This window comes from Pyricularia grisea (assembly GCF_004355905.1).
Source record: "Pyricularia grisea strain NI907 chromosome Unknown Pyricularia_grisea_NI907_Scaffold_2, whole genome shotgun sequence".
Lineage (NCBI taxonomy): Eukaryota > Fungi > Ascomycota > Sordariomycetes > Magnaporthales > Pyriculariaceae > Pyricularia > Pyricularia grisea.
Genome location: NW_022156717.1, coordinates 2,441,726 through 2,454,194, shown reverse-complemented (window position 1 = coordinate 2,454,194; position 12,469 = coordinate 2,441,726). Strand labels below are relative to the sequence as shown.

Here is a 12,469-nt window from a genome sequence, read left to right as displayed (position 1 = left end):
CTCCCCCAGACGACGCCCACTCAGCTCCAGCTCCAGCCAGAGAAAAAAATCTTCGCACCTGGCAAATCGATCTGGCCACAACACAATCCAACTTTCAGCCTACATTTTCAGCAATCTACCCACGTCGTCAACTAATCCCACTGGGGATAAATTCGACTGCTAGGCGAAGCGATCCTCGTGGTCTGCTCACCTTTTAACCTCCGAAAACCCGGCCTATTTTGAGTTTCAGCCACAACAATAGGATTAGTTGTTTAGCACTGGAAGCTTGCAATCATGGACGCAAGGGTAAGCGCAGCTCTGTTATTATTTGTTTATGTATAGCTTGACGCGTATCTTTCAGATATTTGCAAAGTCTTCAAACTTGATACGATACCCAATTGATCATCTAAAAGAATTCAAACTGATATCAATCTTTTCTCAACCTTAGCCGCAACGTCCCTCCCGAGCTGGAGCCCTCCAGCCGTCTGGTAATGAGAACATCGCACCGGCCAAACAAGTTATACATCAACGTCATAAGTCGGCTGGGAATTTGAAGACCATCTACAACCCAGCTACCGCGTTCCCGGCAGGAGGCCTCAACGTTGCACCAAAGCGAGCTGTCTTCGGCGAGATGAACACGAACGTTAAAAGTGTAGCTCAGGATCTACCTTCAAAGAAGGGATCCATGGCTCCAGTAGTTTCCCAGGTGGGCAAGGAGAACTCTGGTAAACCAGCTGCTCTCCAAAAGCCTGCACAACGATCGAGCAAAAGCCACGCGATGCTGCACCAGCAGCCTGCCGCGGCTGATGCCAACAACGCAGGACTCCGCAAGACCGCGGGTGATTCACTCGCGAAGCCTCCTGTCACCAAGAAGACCACTTTCGTATACCAAGACACGACTGCTGCCCAACGCCTGCCTGAGTCGAATCAGCATATCACTGCTGATCACCCAGTAATCCTCTCAAAACCCGACATAGTTAAGAACCCCCGTCATTACAAAAGTCAGCCTCAACTCAAGCTGGATCAGCCCGTCCTCCGCCGGACTCTTAGCAGACAGTTCGCTGAGGTGGCGAGCTTGATTTCACCGGCTTTGACGGAAGAGCCCCAAGACTCACCCTACGAGGATGCATTGGAAGAAATTTCCGACATCAACGGGCCCAGAGGTGTTCCAATCAACATACTAGGGGACTACATGGAGGAGCCAAACGTTGAGATTATCTCCCATGATGCCCTAGATGCATACCACCTCGAGGAACATGTCCCAGCACCGCCAACAGCATTCGAGTCCGAAGACGGGTGGGAGGAAGAGGACGGCGATATGGATGATGACCAAGGTTACACCACTGCCCACTCTTATCGATCCCATGGCGAAAACACCACGGGAGGACTCACTGAACTCTTAGCCCCCAAGGCAACGGCCAGAGTACAACAGGAACTGGAGCAAGCCAAGGCCATTGTCGAGGAGTCAAGGACGATTGAGGAAATCGAAGAGGAACAATGGGATGTCAGCATGGTGGCAGAGTATGGAGAAGAGATCTTTGAGTACATGCGTGAGCTCGAGGTAAGGCTGCCCGAAACACAACAAAATCATTTTGCCCAACCGAATTCTTTCGAGCACATTGGCTAACAGCTCATGTCCCTCTAGACCCGTATGACTCCCGACCCTCACTACATGGACATCCAAACAGAGATACAGTGGTCCATGCGCTCAGTCCTGATCGACTGGGTCGTTCAGGTTCACCACCGATTCACGCTTCTCCCCGAGACTCTCTTCTTATGCGTCAACTACATCGACCGGTTCTTATCACAGAAGGTCGTTTCGGTTGCCAAGTTACAACTTGTTGGAGCCACTGCCATATTCATCGCGGCCAAGTATGAGGAAATTAACTGTCCGTCGGTCAATGAGATAATATTCATGGTCGACAATGGCTTCTCTGCCGATGAGATTCTCAAGGCTGAGCGTTTTATGCTCAGCATGTTACAATTCGAGCTTGGGTGGCCCGGCCCCATGAGCTTCTTGCGCCGAATCAGCAAGGCCGATGACTACGACCTGGAGACCAGGACTCTGGCAAAGTACTTCCTCGAAGTTACCATCATGGACGAGAGATTTGTTGGCTGCCCGCCAAGCTTCCTGGCAGCTGGAGCACACTGTCTGTCCCGAATGATTCTTGAGAAGGGTGACTGGGTAAGTAATCAGTCCTACTTGTGTTATGGGCGCTGTGTGCCAGCACTTGTCTGCTCCAGCCCGCGTGAGATCACCACCATACTAACAACCCCAAAGTCGCAGGCCCACACCTACTGGTCGGGTTATACTTGGTCTCAACTCAGACCACTGGTGGCGTTGCTATTCGACTGCTGCCAGTACCCGGAGAAGCACCATCAAGCCGTGTTTGAAAAGTACTGCGACCGCCGCTATAAGGGTGCGTCGACGTTTGTCCAGAGGGCCATCGCGCGCGGCTGGACGCCGCCTTTCCCCGTCCAGCAACCATTCGTGCTGGACGCAAACTGCTTCGCAGAGACCATTGCCTCGTGCCGAAACTTTTCTTCAATGGAAGTGGGACGCATGATGGCCACCGCTGGGCAAGCATGATACACCACATCGACTTCATCCACAACATCGACTACTCGTCTTTCACGTATATAATTCCGAGCTCAAGAAGTCCTCTGCCGCCTTCCACTTCGAGCAGGCCGACAATAACCCTTCGAAGTTCCAACCAACAACATTTTTCTTCAACCAGATCACTAGTATTGGAAGGAGTACGGCGTCATTGTTTTGTTACTGATACTTATCATCTCCTCGCCACCCTCGACCAGGGTGGCATTCTTTTGGGAGACTTTGTGCCGGATCAAGAGCGAGAGAGAACAGTATTCTCTTGATTCTTTGTTTGTTTTTGTTTGCCTTTTGGTCGTGCTATTGTTTTACCTCTTACGTTTCACTACTAAATGACGGCTGACATGAGAACATGACGATAAATTTATTTTCTTGAGCATATTTTTGGCGTGCTTTTAATCTACTTTTAATTGCCTATTGACCTTTTTCATCTCGCCTGTCTGTGCAGATTTTCTTACTTTGCGAACTTGAGAGTGGCGGAGACCATGGCATGGAATCTTAATTGTTGAGGGCGGATGTTTGGTCCTCATGTGGACATTCGAGCTTCTGCTGGAACTTTGCCCTGTTGGTATTCAACTCTGGGATTGACTTGTTTTATTTGGAAAAGAAGGCGTTCTAGAGACGCTTCGGTCTGAAGACAGCCTAGAGCTAGAAAAGCAAGCAAAAGAGACAAGCATAATTGGGGCTTGAAAAGGGGCCAAGAATACTGCAGTGATGACATGGCTGCTGCGTTGTGCTGGAGTCTTAGTTTCTCCTCAGCTTATACGGGTATCAAGGAGCATAGGATAACGTCCAACTGTTAGCTCAATGCATACTTCTTCTTCCTGGAATATAATTTGAAATGCCTGAGATAAGCCCCCGATTGACAATCTAAACCAGATCTGTGAATGATGGTCGACTCGTGCGTTGGCTTGACAGGCGTTGCCATGCCCAGGCAAGCTAATATTTATGATAAATGATCCATGGACTACGCGGACGGGCAGATTATGCCGGTGATGGTTTACGCTTCACCACATTGCCTACTCATTCTCTACGCAACAATGAAGGTATTTGAAAGTACATACATGAGTCCTTAAGGATTGTAAGTACCTGTGGATATACGCTACCAACATCGGTGTGTCGTTTTTTCACGTTTGACTGTATATTTTTATACTCAACATGTTTTGTACATATTATCATTGTAGCCTTGGTTTAGTAAATCAATGATTGGGCCTAGTTGGTGGTAAATAATCGGTCAAACCACAACCTTATCGTTTTTGATTCAGAATTGCTACCATTTTGAGCAGGTTCACATCACGCTTGGGCAAGGTCAATACCACCATTGAAAAGATGCGTGATGGAACATAAAAAAAAAAGGATGCTTTTACAACCTAACAAATTCATGGTTACATGATGATAAATTGACACAAATTCATAAATATGTAAATTCGACCTCGGCAAGAATTAGCCATGCCTCGCTACTACGTAGTACCATATTTAAACTACAAACCTTAATCCCATCGCCCTCTATTCCGATGTTCTCCTTGACATCCCGATAATCGCAAAGGCAAACGATGGGGCTGGCCGGTAGAACCTTGAAAGCCAACTCAAACGATTCGAAGCAAGGTTGACTGTTGTCCTGTCGGTCGGGCTCTCCCGCCGTTTGAATGAACCCTGACGCACGCCCAAAGTTGACTGTTGGGGCCCCGCCCCGCCCTGGTCCACTTCCACTCTCCAACTCGGCTCCCCATTGGCGCGCAAACGGTCGCAAAGCCTAAACCGGTTTCGGCACGGTCATGTACCTCTTTGGTACCGGTAGGTAGGGTTCTAGGAACCTTTGACTTGCTGGCCGTCGGGATTCGGGATGCAGTAGTTTGAACGACAAGGAACTGACATTTGTCTTTGGCAACCAGTCAGTCGAGACATGGCTCGGCAGACGCAAAGCCCATGAGTGTGCAAAATCACTCACTCACGTGTCTGTCATTGTATGTAGCAGGTGAGAATTGATGGTAAATCCACAGGCTGTCATTTTTAAGACAAGCCGCACCTATGGGATGTTACGCCGAAGCGCAAAAAGCGCCAAGATTAATACTACCTGATATTCCTACCTACTGTGCAGGTGCTTTGGTTTTTACTGTAGTTGTGCAGTTGCAGTGCCGCGTCCGCGCCTAGCGTTGCACGAGGGCTGCAGCTAAGAAGCCGACTTTTTTTTGTTTTTCTTTCCCCAGCGTGTGCCTGACAAGTATGCAGACCCCTGTTAGGTTGTTTTACCAAATTTTCTTTGGACGGGGTCGGGCGCAGTTCCTAGATGCGCCGCAGCCGGCTGGAGCATCCGATCGAGGAAAGAAAAAAAAAAAAAAAAAAAAAAAAAAAAAAAAAAAAAAAAGCAGCAAAAATCATCAGAACAGAAGAAAGAAATTGAGGATCAACAATAACCAGTCGCATTCGATTATCCATGAATTGAAATTGAAGGTAGAACTTCTATACACTGTGAGAGTGTGCAGATCAAAGTTATTGTCATTTTGTCTACTATTCGCTAGTTGTAATCGTTTTATTTGGTCATCCGCCTTACTAAGTTCTTGGTTGCTCGGTAGAGACTTTTTTGTGAGATTTTTTTTTTTTCCCCCTTCCCTCGTCCTCGTCCACCGATCCCGGAGAATCGACCTTCCCCAGCGCCAGCTGCTAAGCATCCACAGCAAACGCCCCTCTTTGCTCTTTGCTGTCTTGAGCCTTGTCTGACGTGACTAACAAAAAAACTATTCACTTTTTTTTTCACGGTCCACGTTCAAAAAGTCGAGATTGTATCCCAATTGGCTTTTGTGCTGGGACCTCGTGACGTGTCTTGTCCTTCCTTAGCTTCAAGTGTCCAACCCCCAGATTATACACCCACAAACACCTTGGAAAAGGTTGCTCGCGGCGCAACTTGAACGCTCCAGACCCTCAAACGAACAAATAATCACGTACAGAGAACACTGGTTTCACCGGCAAGCTAGTGCGCGGTAATCGCAAGGGTCAAGATGGCGGCGGCAAAGGCATCGGCGGTCAAGGAGGCGGTCAAGGAGACATTGATTGGTTCTACTGAAGAGCCAGCCAAGCTCTCAGCCCAGACCAAGGCGCGCTTCACCAAATATGCCATCACTGATGCATCGGGCGAACTGGCAATGGGCCCCGAGGAGTTCATAAACGCCGTTGCACCCGCAGAGGAGGACTATGTAAGCGCGGACGAACCCCGATGCACATGTGCACCTCTGCCATGACTACCTACCTGACTCTGCCGCTGACCACGAATCGTACAACCCCTACTTCAGCACAAGATTCAACGCGAGCAATATTCAATCCTCTTCAGGGTCGCCGATCGCAAGGGCTCGGGCAAAGTGACCCTGTCAGACTGGGCATACTTCGAGAACATCCTCAGCAAGCCGGATGCCGAGTACGAGATTGCATTCCGTCTCTTCGATGTCGAGCGCCTGGGCACCGTCAAATATGAAGACTTCAGGAGGCTGTACGAGCTCAACAAGGGCGAGCACACTATACCCTTCAACTGGGACTGCGAATGGGCGAAGCTATACATCGGCGACAAGAAGAAGCGCCACAACATGGACTACCAGCAGTTCTCTCAAATGCTCCGTGGCCTGCAAGGCGAGAGGATCAGGCAGGCTTTCCAGATATTTGACAAGGACGGCGATGGTTACATTGAGCCCGAGGAATTTGAGCGCATCATCTTGGAAACCTCCAAACACAAATTGTCCGATCATGTCCTCTTCAACCTGAGCACCCTGTGCAACATATCGCAGGGCAGCAAGGTATCGTACGCCAACGTGCGCGCCTTCCAGAACATGATCAAAGAGATGGATTTGGTCGAGCTCATCGTCAGGCGAGCTTGTGCAAAGAGCACCGACGGCAAGATCACCAGGGCTGAGTTCCTCAACCAGGCCGCCAAGATCACCCGCTTCTCGCTTTTTACGCCTATGGAGGCAGACATTCTTTTCCACTTCGCCAGCCTCGACGAGCCCTCTGGCCGCTTGGGCCTGCGGGACTTTGCCAAAGTGCTTGACCCTTCATGGAGGAGTCTCGACTCTGACGACCTGGCGCCGAAGCTGGCGGCCGCGGTTGGCCAGTCCACAGCCTCCAAGTTCCTCAGCAACACCCTAGAATCGGCCTACAACTTCGGGCTGGGCAGCGTCGCCGGAGCCTTTGGTGCGTTCATGGTCTACCCCATCGACCTTGTCAAGACGAGGATGCAGAACCAGCGTGGCGTCCGCCCCGGTGAGCGCCTGTACAAGAACTCGATCGACTGCTTCCAAAAAGTGGTTCGCAACGAGGGTTTCCTCGGTCTTTACTCGGGTGTCCTTCCTCAGCTTGTGGGTGTGGCGCCAGAAAAGGCCATCAAGCTCACGGTGAACGATTTGGTGCGCGGCTGGACGACGGACAAGAACGGCAAGATCGGGCTCCCTAGCGAAATCTTGGCTGGTGGTGCGGCTGGTGCCTGTCAAGTTGTAAGTTCAAAGTCCATCGCTGCATGACGTAGTGTTTTGTATAGGTGCCTCGGATCCATTAGGTGATGTGCTGACCATGTGTTGTTTCTCCTCAGGTCTTTACGAATCCTCTCGAGATTGTCAAGATCAGACTTCAGGTGCAGGGTGAGGTCGCCAAGACAGTGGAGGGTGCACCCAAGCGGTCAGCCATGTGGATCGTCCGCAACCTGGGTCTCGTCGGTCTCTACAAGGGTGCCTCGGCCTGTCTGCTCCGTGATGTGCCCTTCTCGGCCATCTACTTCCCTGCATACAGCCACCTGAAGAAGGACGTCTTTGGCGAGTCGCCGACCAAGAAGCTCGGCGTCCTCCAGCTGCTCCTCTCTGGTGCCATCGCCGGTATGCCGGCCGCGTACCTGACGACACCTTTCGATGTGATCAAGACGCGACTGCAGGTGGAGCAGCGCAAGGGCGAGACGAGCTACACCGGTCTGAGGCACGCAGCCACGACCATCCTGAAGGAGGAGGGACCTAGGGCCTTCTTCAAGGGTGGACTGGCCAGAATCTTCCGATCGTCACCGCAATTCGGCTTCACGCTGACCGCGTACGAGATCCTGCAGACAACCATCCCGTACCCAGGCAGCAAGTCGGCAGCCCAGGATCAGCTGCACCCAGGAATCGCCGGCGGCAGCGGCATCACGACGGTCGCGACGCTGTCGGAGAAGAAGGCCGATTCGAGCCCCTTTGCGCGCAGCAGGAACGCCCTCAAGATCATCCTGGACCTTGACGAGGACTTCGGTCGCGTCAAGCGCCCGGACGAACAGGCCTGGAAGTCTCTGCCGGCTGTGATGGGCGGCAAGGGCAACTGAGGATACGCCAGGGAGACCTGGTGGCTAGCGAGAACTAGATAATAATTCATGTCTTCAGAGGCTGCGGTGTGGATAGAGGTATGGGAAGCAAAGATGATACATATTGTATTTGAACTGGGGTTTTGGTCTTTTTTTGCATTTGATGGCCTTTGTTCAGGTTTTGTCTTTTTTTTTTCAGGGATTGGGTCTTCTTTTTGTTTTTGTATTATGCCCCCATCTGGCGTTTATACTCTTTCTCCCTTTCTTCTTTCTTCCCTCTACGAGAAAAAAAAAACACAAAACCACAGGATTACTTTCAGATTTATTGGGCTATGTCGTCCTCTTCCCCTTTTTTCACTGGCTTTATAACCCCGACCTTTATTATGTTCCTCCTATAAAAGCACATCAGCTTGGAACGACGAAAAAAAAGACGGATAGATGGAAAGAAATTTTGTGCAAAAAAAGAGAAAAAATCGGATGGCACCTGTTGATTACTGTGGCCTTTATACCGAGTTACTATTCCTTTTGTAATGTTTGAGTTGTCTCTGCTCTGTTTAAATCCATATTCTAGACAAGATAGACACGATAGACAGACTCAATGAGTTGAAGTGGGCGAGTGCTTCTGATCTGTTGTAATATGCTGATTTACTCGTCTAAATCTAATCTAGTATGTTCCAAATAGATCATTAAAGTTGTTCTGGTGCGTACTCGATGCAAAAAATATAAACAATAAGGCATGGGCACCGGAAACCCTTTATACAGCAGCTAGAACCAGATTTAGAACTGGTCGTTTATTTGATACGGCTGTGGCCGCATTACACAAATTCAAACGATTCATACTTGGAAATAGCCCTTCCACAGCTTCTTCAGAGTGCCGTTGGGGTCGTACTTCTGCGCAACCTTGGTCAGCCGCTCCTCGTTCGCCTTGCCGTAGCCGGCAAAGACGTCTTGGCTCTGCGCGGCATAGTTCATGTAGATAAAGTCAGCCATGGCGCCCCTCTCGGTGGCGAGGGTGCGAACCTCAGCGATCGCCTGGTCGGCGCTTGCCAGTATGCGCTCGTCGAGGTCAGAGTGCGCCCAGATGGTGTTGATTTGAACAAGGGTCAGGGGTCCATCCTCAGGACGCAGGCCCAGGGCGTTGCCGCCATTCTTCTGCATGGCCTCGAGCAAGTCGGTGGTGATTGGATGCAGCCCGAACAGGACCCAGGCGGAGGTGTCGTTGGTCTGGGTGGCCAGAGCCTTGACGCGCGAACGATGGCCCTGCGTGATCGTATAAACATCTTCGAGCAGCTGCTCGGATCCTTCCTTGAGGTGCACGGCGACGTTGGTCCAGGCCCTGCGGCTTCCATTGGGGTCGCCGGATAGAGAGGCGTAGATGGCCGAGAGGTTTCCGACCAGTGTCGTGTTTATGAGCGCGTTCGAAACGGCGGCGGTTTTGGCAAACACGGGAGGGATGGCGCCGCTGGTTGCCGGAGGTGTGGCATGGTACATGTAGTTTATGGCAAGCTCGGTGCCAATGAGTGGGCTGTCGGCAAAAACCAAGAAGTTGTGCGCATCTGGGTCTGAGTTAAGACCGCTCACGGTAAGATCCACATATGCCGAGAAGAGATCGGCTCGGACCGCGGGCGGATGGTATTGCTGGAGACTCCAGAGGTCACCTTGGGGAAAGGTGACGAGGTCGAAGCGGGAGACAATGCCGAAGCTGGAACCTCCACCACCGCGCAACGCCCAGTAGAGGTCAGGGTTCTGCTCGGGCGTGGCTTCCACCACCTCACCAGAGACCAAGACCACCTCGTAAGTACGAACATTGTCGCATGCCCAACCACGGTCGCCCGAAAAGTAAGACAATCCACCGCCGAGGATGAGGCCAGACACTCCAACGTCGCCCATGCGCCCGCCGACGACGGCAAGCCCCATCGGGTCAAGGGTTGCAGCGACTTGCACCCAGCGAGCACCTGAGCCGATCGAGGTTGTTTCCCGGTCGGCCGAGACTTTCACCTGGCTAAGGCGCGCGAGGTCGATTGTGACGCCGCCGGGGAGGTTCGAGCCCAGGTGAGCAGTGTGACCGCCACTCTTGACGGTGAAAGAGGCCGATAGGGAGGTCAGGAGCTTTACCATGACGGAAATGTCGCCGGTGCTCTCAGGGTATGCAAAACATTCCGGCGGCACATCGGTCTGTCGTGCAGACCAGTAGTCGTTGGACAGGGCGAACGCTGACGAATTGCGGTATGAAACCTTGCCGGGGAGCGCCCAGGACAGACTGGCGCAGGCATCCCAAGAAGAGGCGGGCGAGGCGCTACATTGAACACCCTGCGCCAGCAGAGAGGCGATACGGCAGATGTTTGTTGTAGAGATCTTCATCTTGGTTGATACTGAGGCCAGTTCTATCTACATACAGTAGTTGCCTGCCTGCCTGCGCTATAAGTTGACGAGGGGATGAGGGGCCCTGACATTTGGAGAAAGGAAAGACGCCACTTCTATTATATATACCAACGTAGGTAGTTACCTAGTTATCACCCACGAAGACTTTACCTTACAAGGCAAGTGTCCGTAGCTAAGATTACCTACATGATTAATATGGATATTGGTACCTAACGTACCTGCCCTTGTTGAGCTACTGCAATGCCCTCGTTAGCGTTCGACGGATCTGCAACGACCAGGGTTCGTAAATCAAATGAGCCATTCGTTCGTCTGATGGGGAAAGTAAAATGCGAATTGGAAACAGAAACATGAAATCAAGTGAACGAAAAACTTTACATTAGGACTAGTCTAGTACAAGAATTTTGGACCCCAGAAAGGGTTAGTCTCGGTCCTAGGTTTTCCGGGTTGTAGTCCTTGTTCGTTGTGATATTTGATGATGTTATGTTACACAAACTTTTGCTCTGGGCCCAGCCTTCCTACCAAAACAAAGGTACATTTTGATACCCTGGCAAGCCTGGACCAGACTTTATGCGGGGCAAAGAGACTGTCAAGCTTTGCGCAGGGAGGGGTACCCCTGATGCAATGAAATCCGAACCAACAATAGGTACACTAGGTAGCAGGTAGGTACCTACCTACCTAGGTACCTTAGTCTGAAATCGGTCGGGACCGGGTCTCAGTCTTGTGTTGTACCTTAGCCTGCCAATTGCTAATGTTGCCTTTTGGCCTTTCCATCACACCTTACGGACCCCAACTCGCTGACAATCGACTTTCCTTTTGTTAATCATTTAATTCAACACTTTTGCGTGTCGCTCAGGCTTCTGCAAATCTGTTTCATATGCCCAAAATCAAAGACTGCTCATCACGTATTTGAGATCTTACAGTCAACGGGCACTCAATCACCGCAATTTTGACCTGTGATTGTATTCAACCGTCGCCAAGATGGACATGCTCCCCTGGATCTCATGGCTCTTTGGCTGGATTTACTTCACGTGCTGGAGTCTTTCCTTTTACCCACAAGCCATACTGAACAACCAACGAAAGTCGACAACAGGGACCACAATTGACTTTCCCCTATCCAACTGTCTGGGTAAGTTATTACACACCCTACCATGAATGGGCCGCCAAGCATGCATGGCTTAAGCCTTAAATCACCTATAGGGCATATCCGCCTAAGTACTACATCTGACCATCTCAAATTGTTGGCTCACAGGTTTCTTCTCTTACTTCATCTACAACCTTGCTTTTTGCTATTCGCCCATCATCCGCAGCCAGTATGCTGCGCGCAACCATGGGCTTGAGCCAACCACGCGGTTGAACGACGTCGTCTTTGCCCTTCATGGGTTCATCCTCTCTTGCGTCACGACGAGTCAGTACATTCCTGGCCTATGGGGCGGATTTGAACGCGCCCCCGTCAGCCAACGTCCGAGCCGCTGGATGCTGGGCATCATCACCGGCTGCATCATCGGCGTCGCTTGCGTGTTCCTCTTCGTGGCCGGCAGGGAAGGCCCAGGCACGGACCCGGCGCGAGACTGGTGCTGGCTCGACGTTATGTACGCCGTGAGCTACGTCAAGCTTATCGTCACCCTCGTCAAGTACACGCCGCAGGTTATAGTGAACCATCGCAACAGAAGCACAAAGGGCTGGAGCATCTCGCAGATCGCCCTGGACTTCTCGGGCGGCCTCCTCAGCATCGCGCAGCAGAGCATAGACAGCTACCTGCAGCACGACTGGTCGGGTTTCACCGGCAACCCGGTCAAGCTGGGGCTTGCTAACGTATCTATGATCTACGACAGCATCTTCTTTGCGCAGCACTACGTCCTCTACCCGTCGTCCGCTTTGGCTAAGGGACCTGAGGCTGAGGGGCTTTTGGGGCGTGACGAAGAGGAAAGGAGATTGGACTAGGCTGTATCATAGACATGTTATTCATGTGTTTGCGGTTTGGGTTCTGTTTGCATCTGTCCATACATATCATTGCATTGAGGCCACTCCGGGGCTTAACGAGGAGCATAGCGCATGTGATTTTTGAGTAGCGAAACACCAGCGTTAGTCACCGATTATTAGCAAATATGGGGTATTTTGCGGAATATATACTCGATTAGCCCAAATACCTGTTGAACACGAACTTTGTACAGTTATGTACACTATAGTACACAGTCAAG

The 12,469-nt window shown here is 51.1% G+C and overlaps 4 protein-coding genes across 4 annotated transcripts; 3 read left to right on the top strand and 1 right to left on the bottom strand.

Annotated features, from left to right (window-relative positions):
- Positions 1–273: 273 nt before the first annotated feature.
- On the top strand, positions 274–3,359 carry PgNI_03294 (uncharacterized protein; the record flags this gene model as incomplete). The annotated part of the gene is made up of 4 exons (XM_031123349.1): positions 274–285; positions 428–1,540; positions 1,625–2,164; positions 2,261–3,359. The coding sequence occupies 4 exons, from the start codon at positions 274–276 to the stop codon at positions 2,567–2,569; spliced, it is 1,974 nt and encodes a 657-aa protein (XP_030983754.1). The 3' UTR covers positions 2,570–3,359.
- A 1,885-nt stretch (positions 3,360–5,244) lies between these two features.
- PgNI_03293 (uncharacterized protein) lies at positions 5,245–8,521 on the top strand. The gene is made up of 3 exons (XM_031123348.1): positions 5,245–5,781; positions 5,878–7,065; positions 7,161–8,521. Exons 1-3 carry the CDS (start codon positions 5,587–5,589, stop codon positions 7,908–7,910), a joined length of 2,133 nt encoding a protein of 710 aa, XP_030983747.1. The 5' UTR covers positions 5,245–5,586; the 3' UTR covers positions 7,911–8,521.
- A 202-nt stretch (positions 8,522–8,723) lies between these two features.
- On the bottom strand, positions 8,724–10,250 carry PgNI_03292 (uncharacterized protein; the record flags this gene model as incomplete). The annotated part of the gene is made up of 1 exon (XM_031123347.1): positions 8,724–10,250. The coding sequence occupies one exon, from the start codon at positions 10,248–10,250 to the stop codon at positions 8,724–8,726; it is 1,527 nt and encodes a 508-aa protein (XP_030983748.1).
- Positions 10,251–11,072: 822 nt separating this feature from the next.
- PgNI_03291 (uncharacterized protein) lies at positions 11,073–12,382 on the top strand. The gene is made up of 2 exons (XM_031123346.1): positions 11,073–11,397; positions 11,521–12,382. The coding sequence occupies exons 1-2, from the start codon at positions 11,250–11,252 to the stop codon at positions 12,210–12,212; spliced, it is 840 nt and encodes a 279-aa protein (XP_030983749.1). The 5' UTR covers positions 11,073–11,249; the 3' UTR covers positions 12,213–12,382.
- The last annotated feature ends 87 nt before the right edge of the window (positions 12,383–12,469 follow it).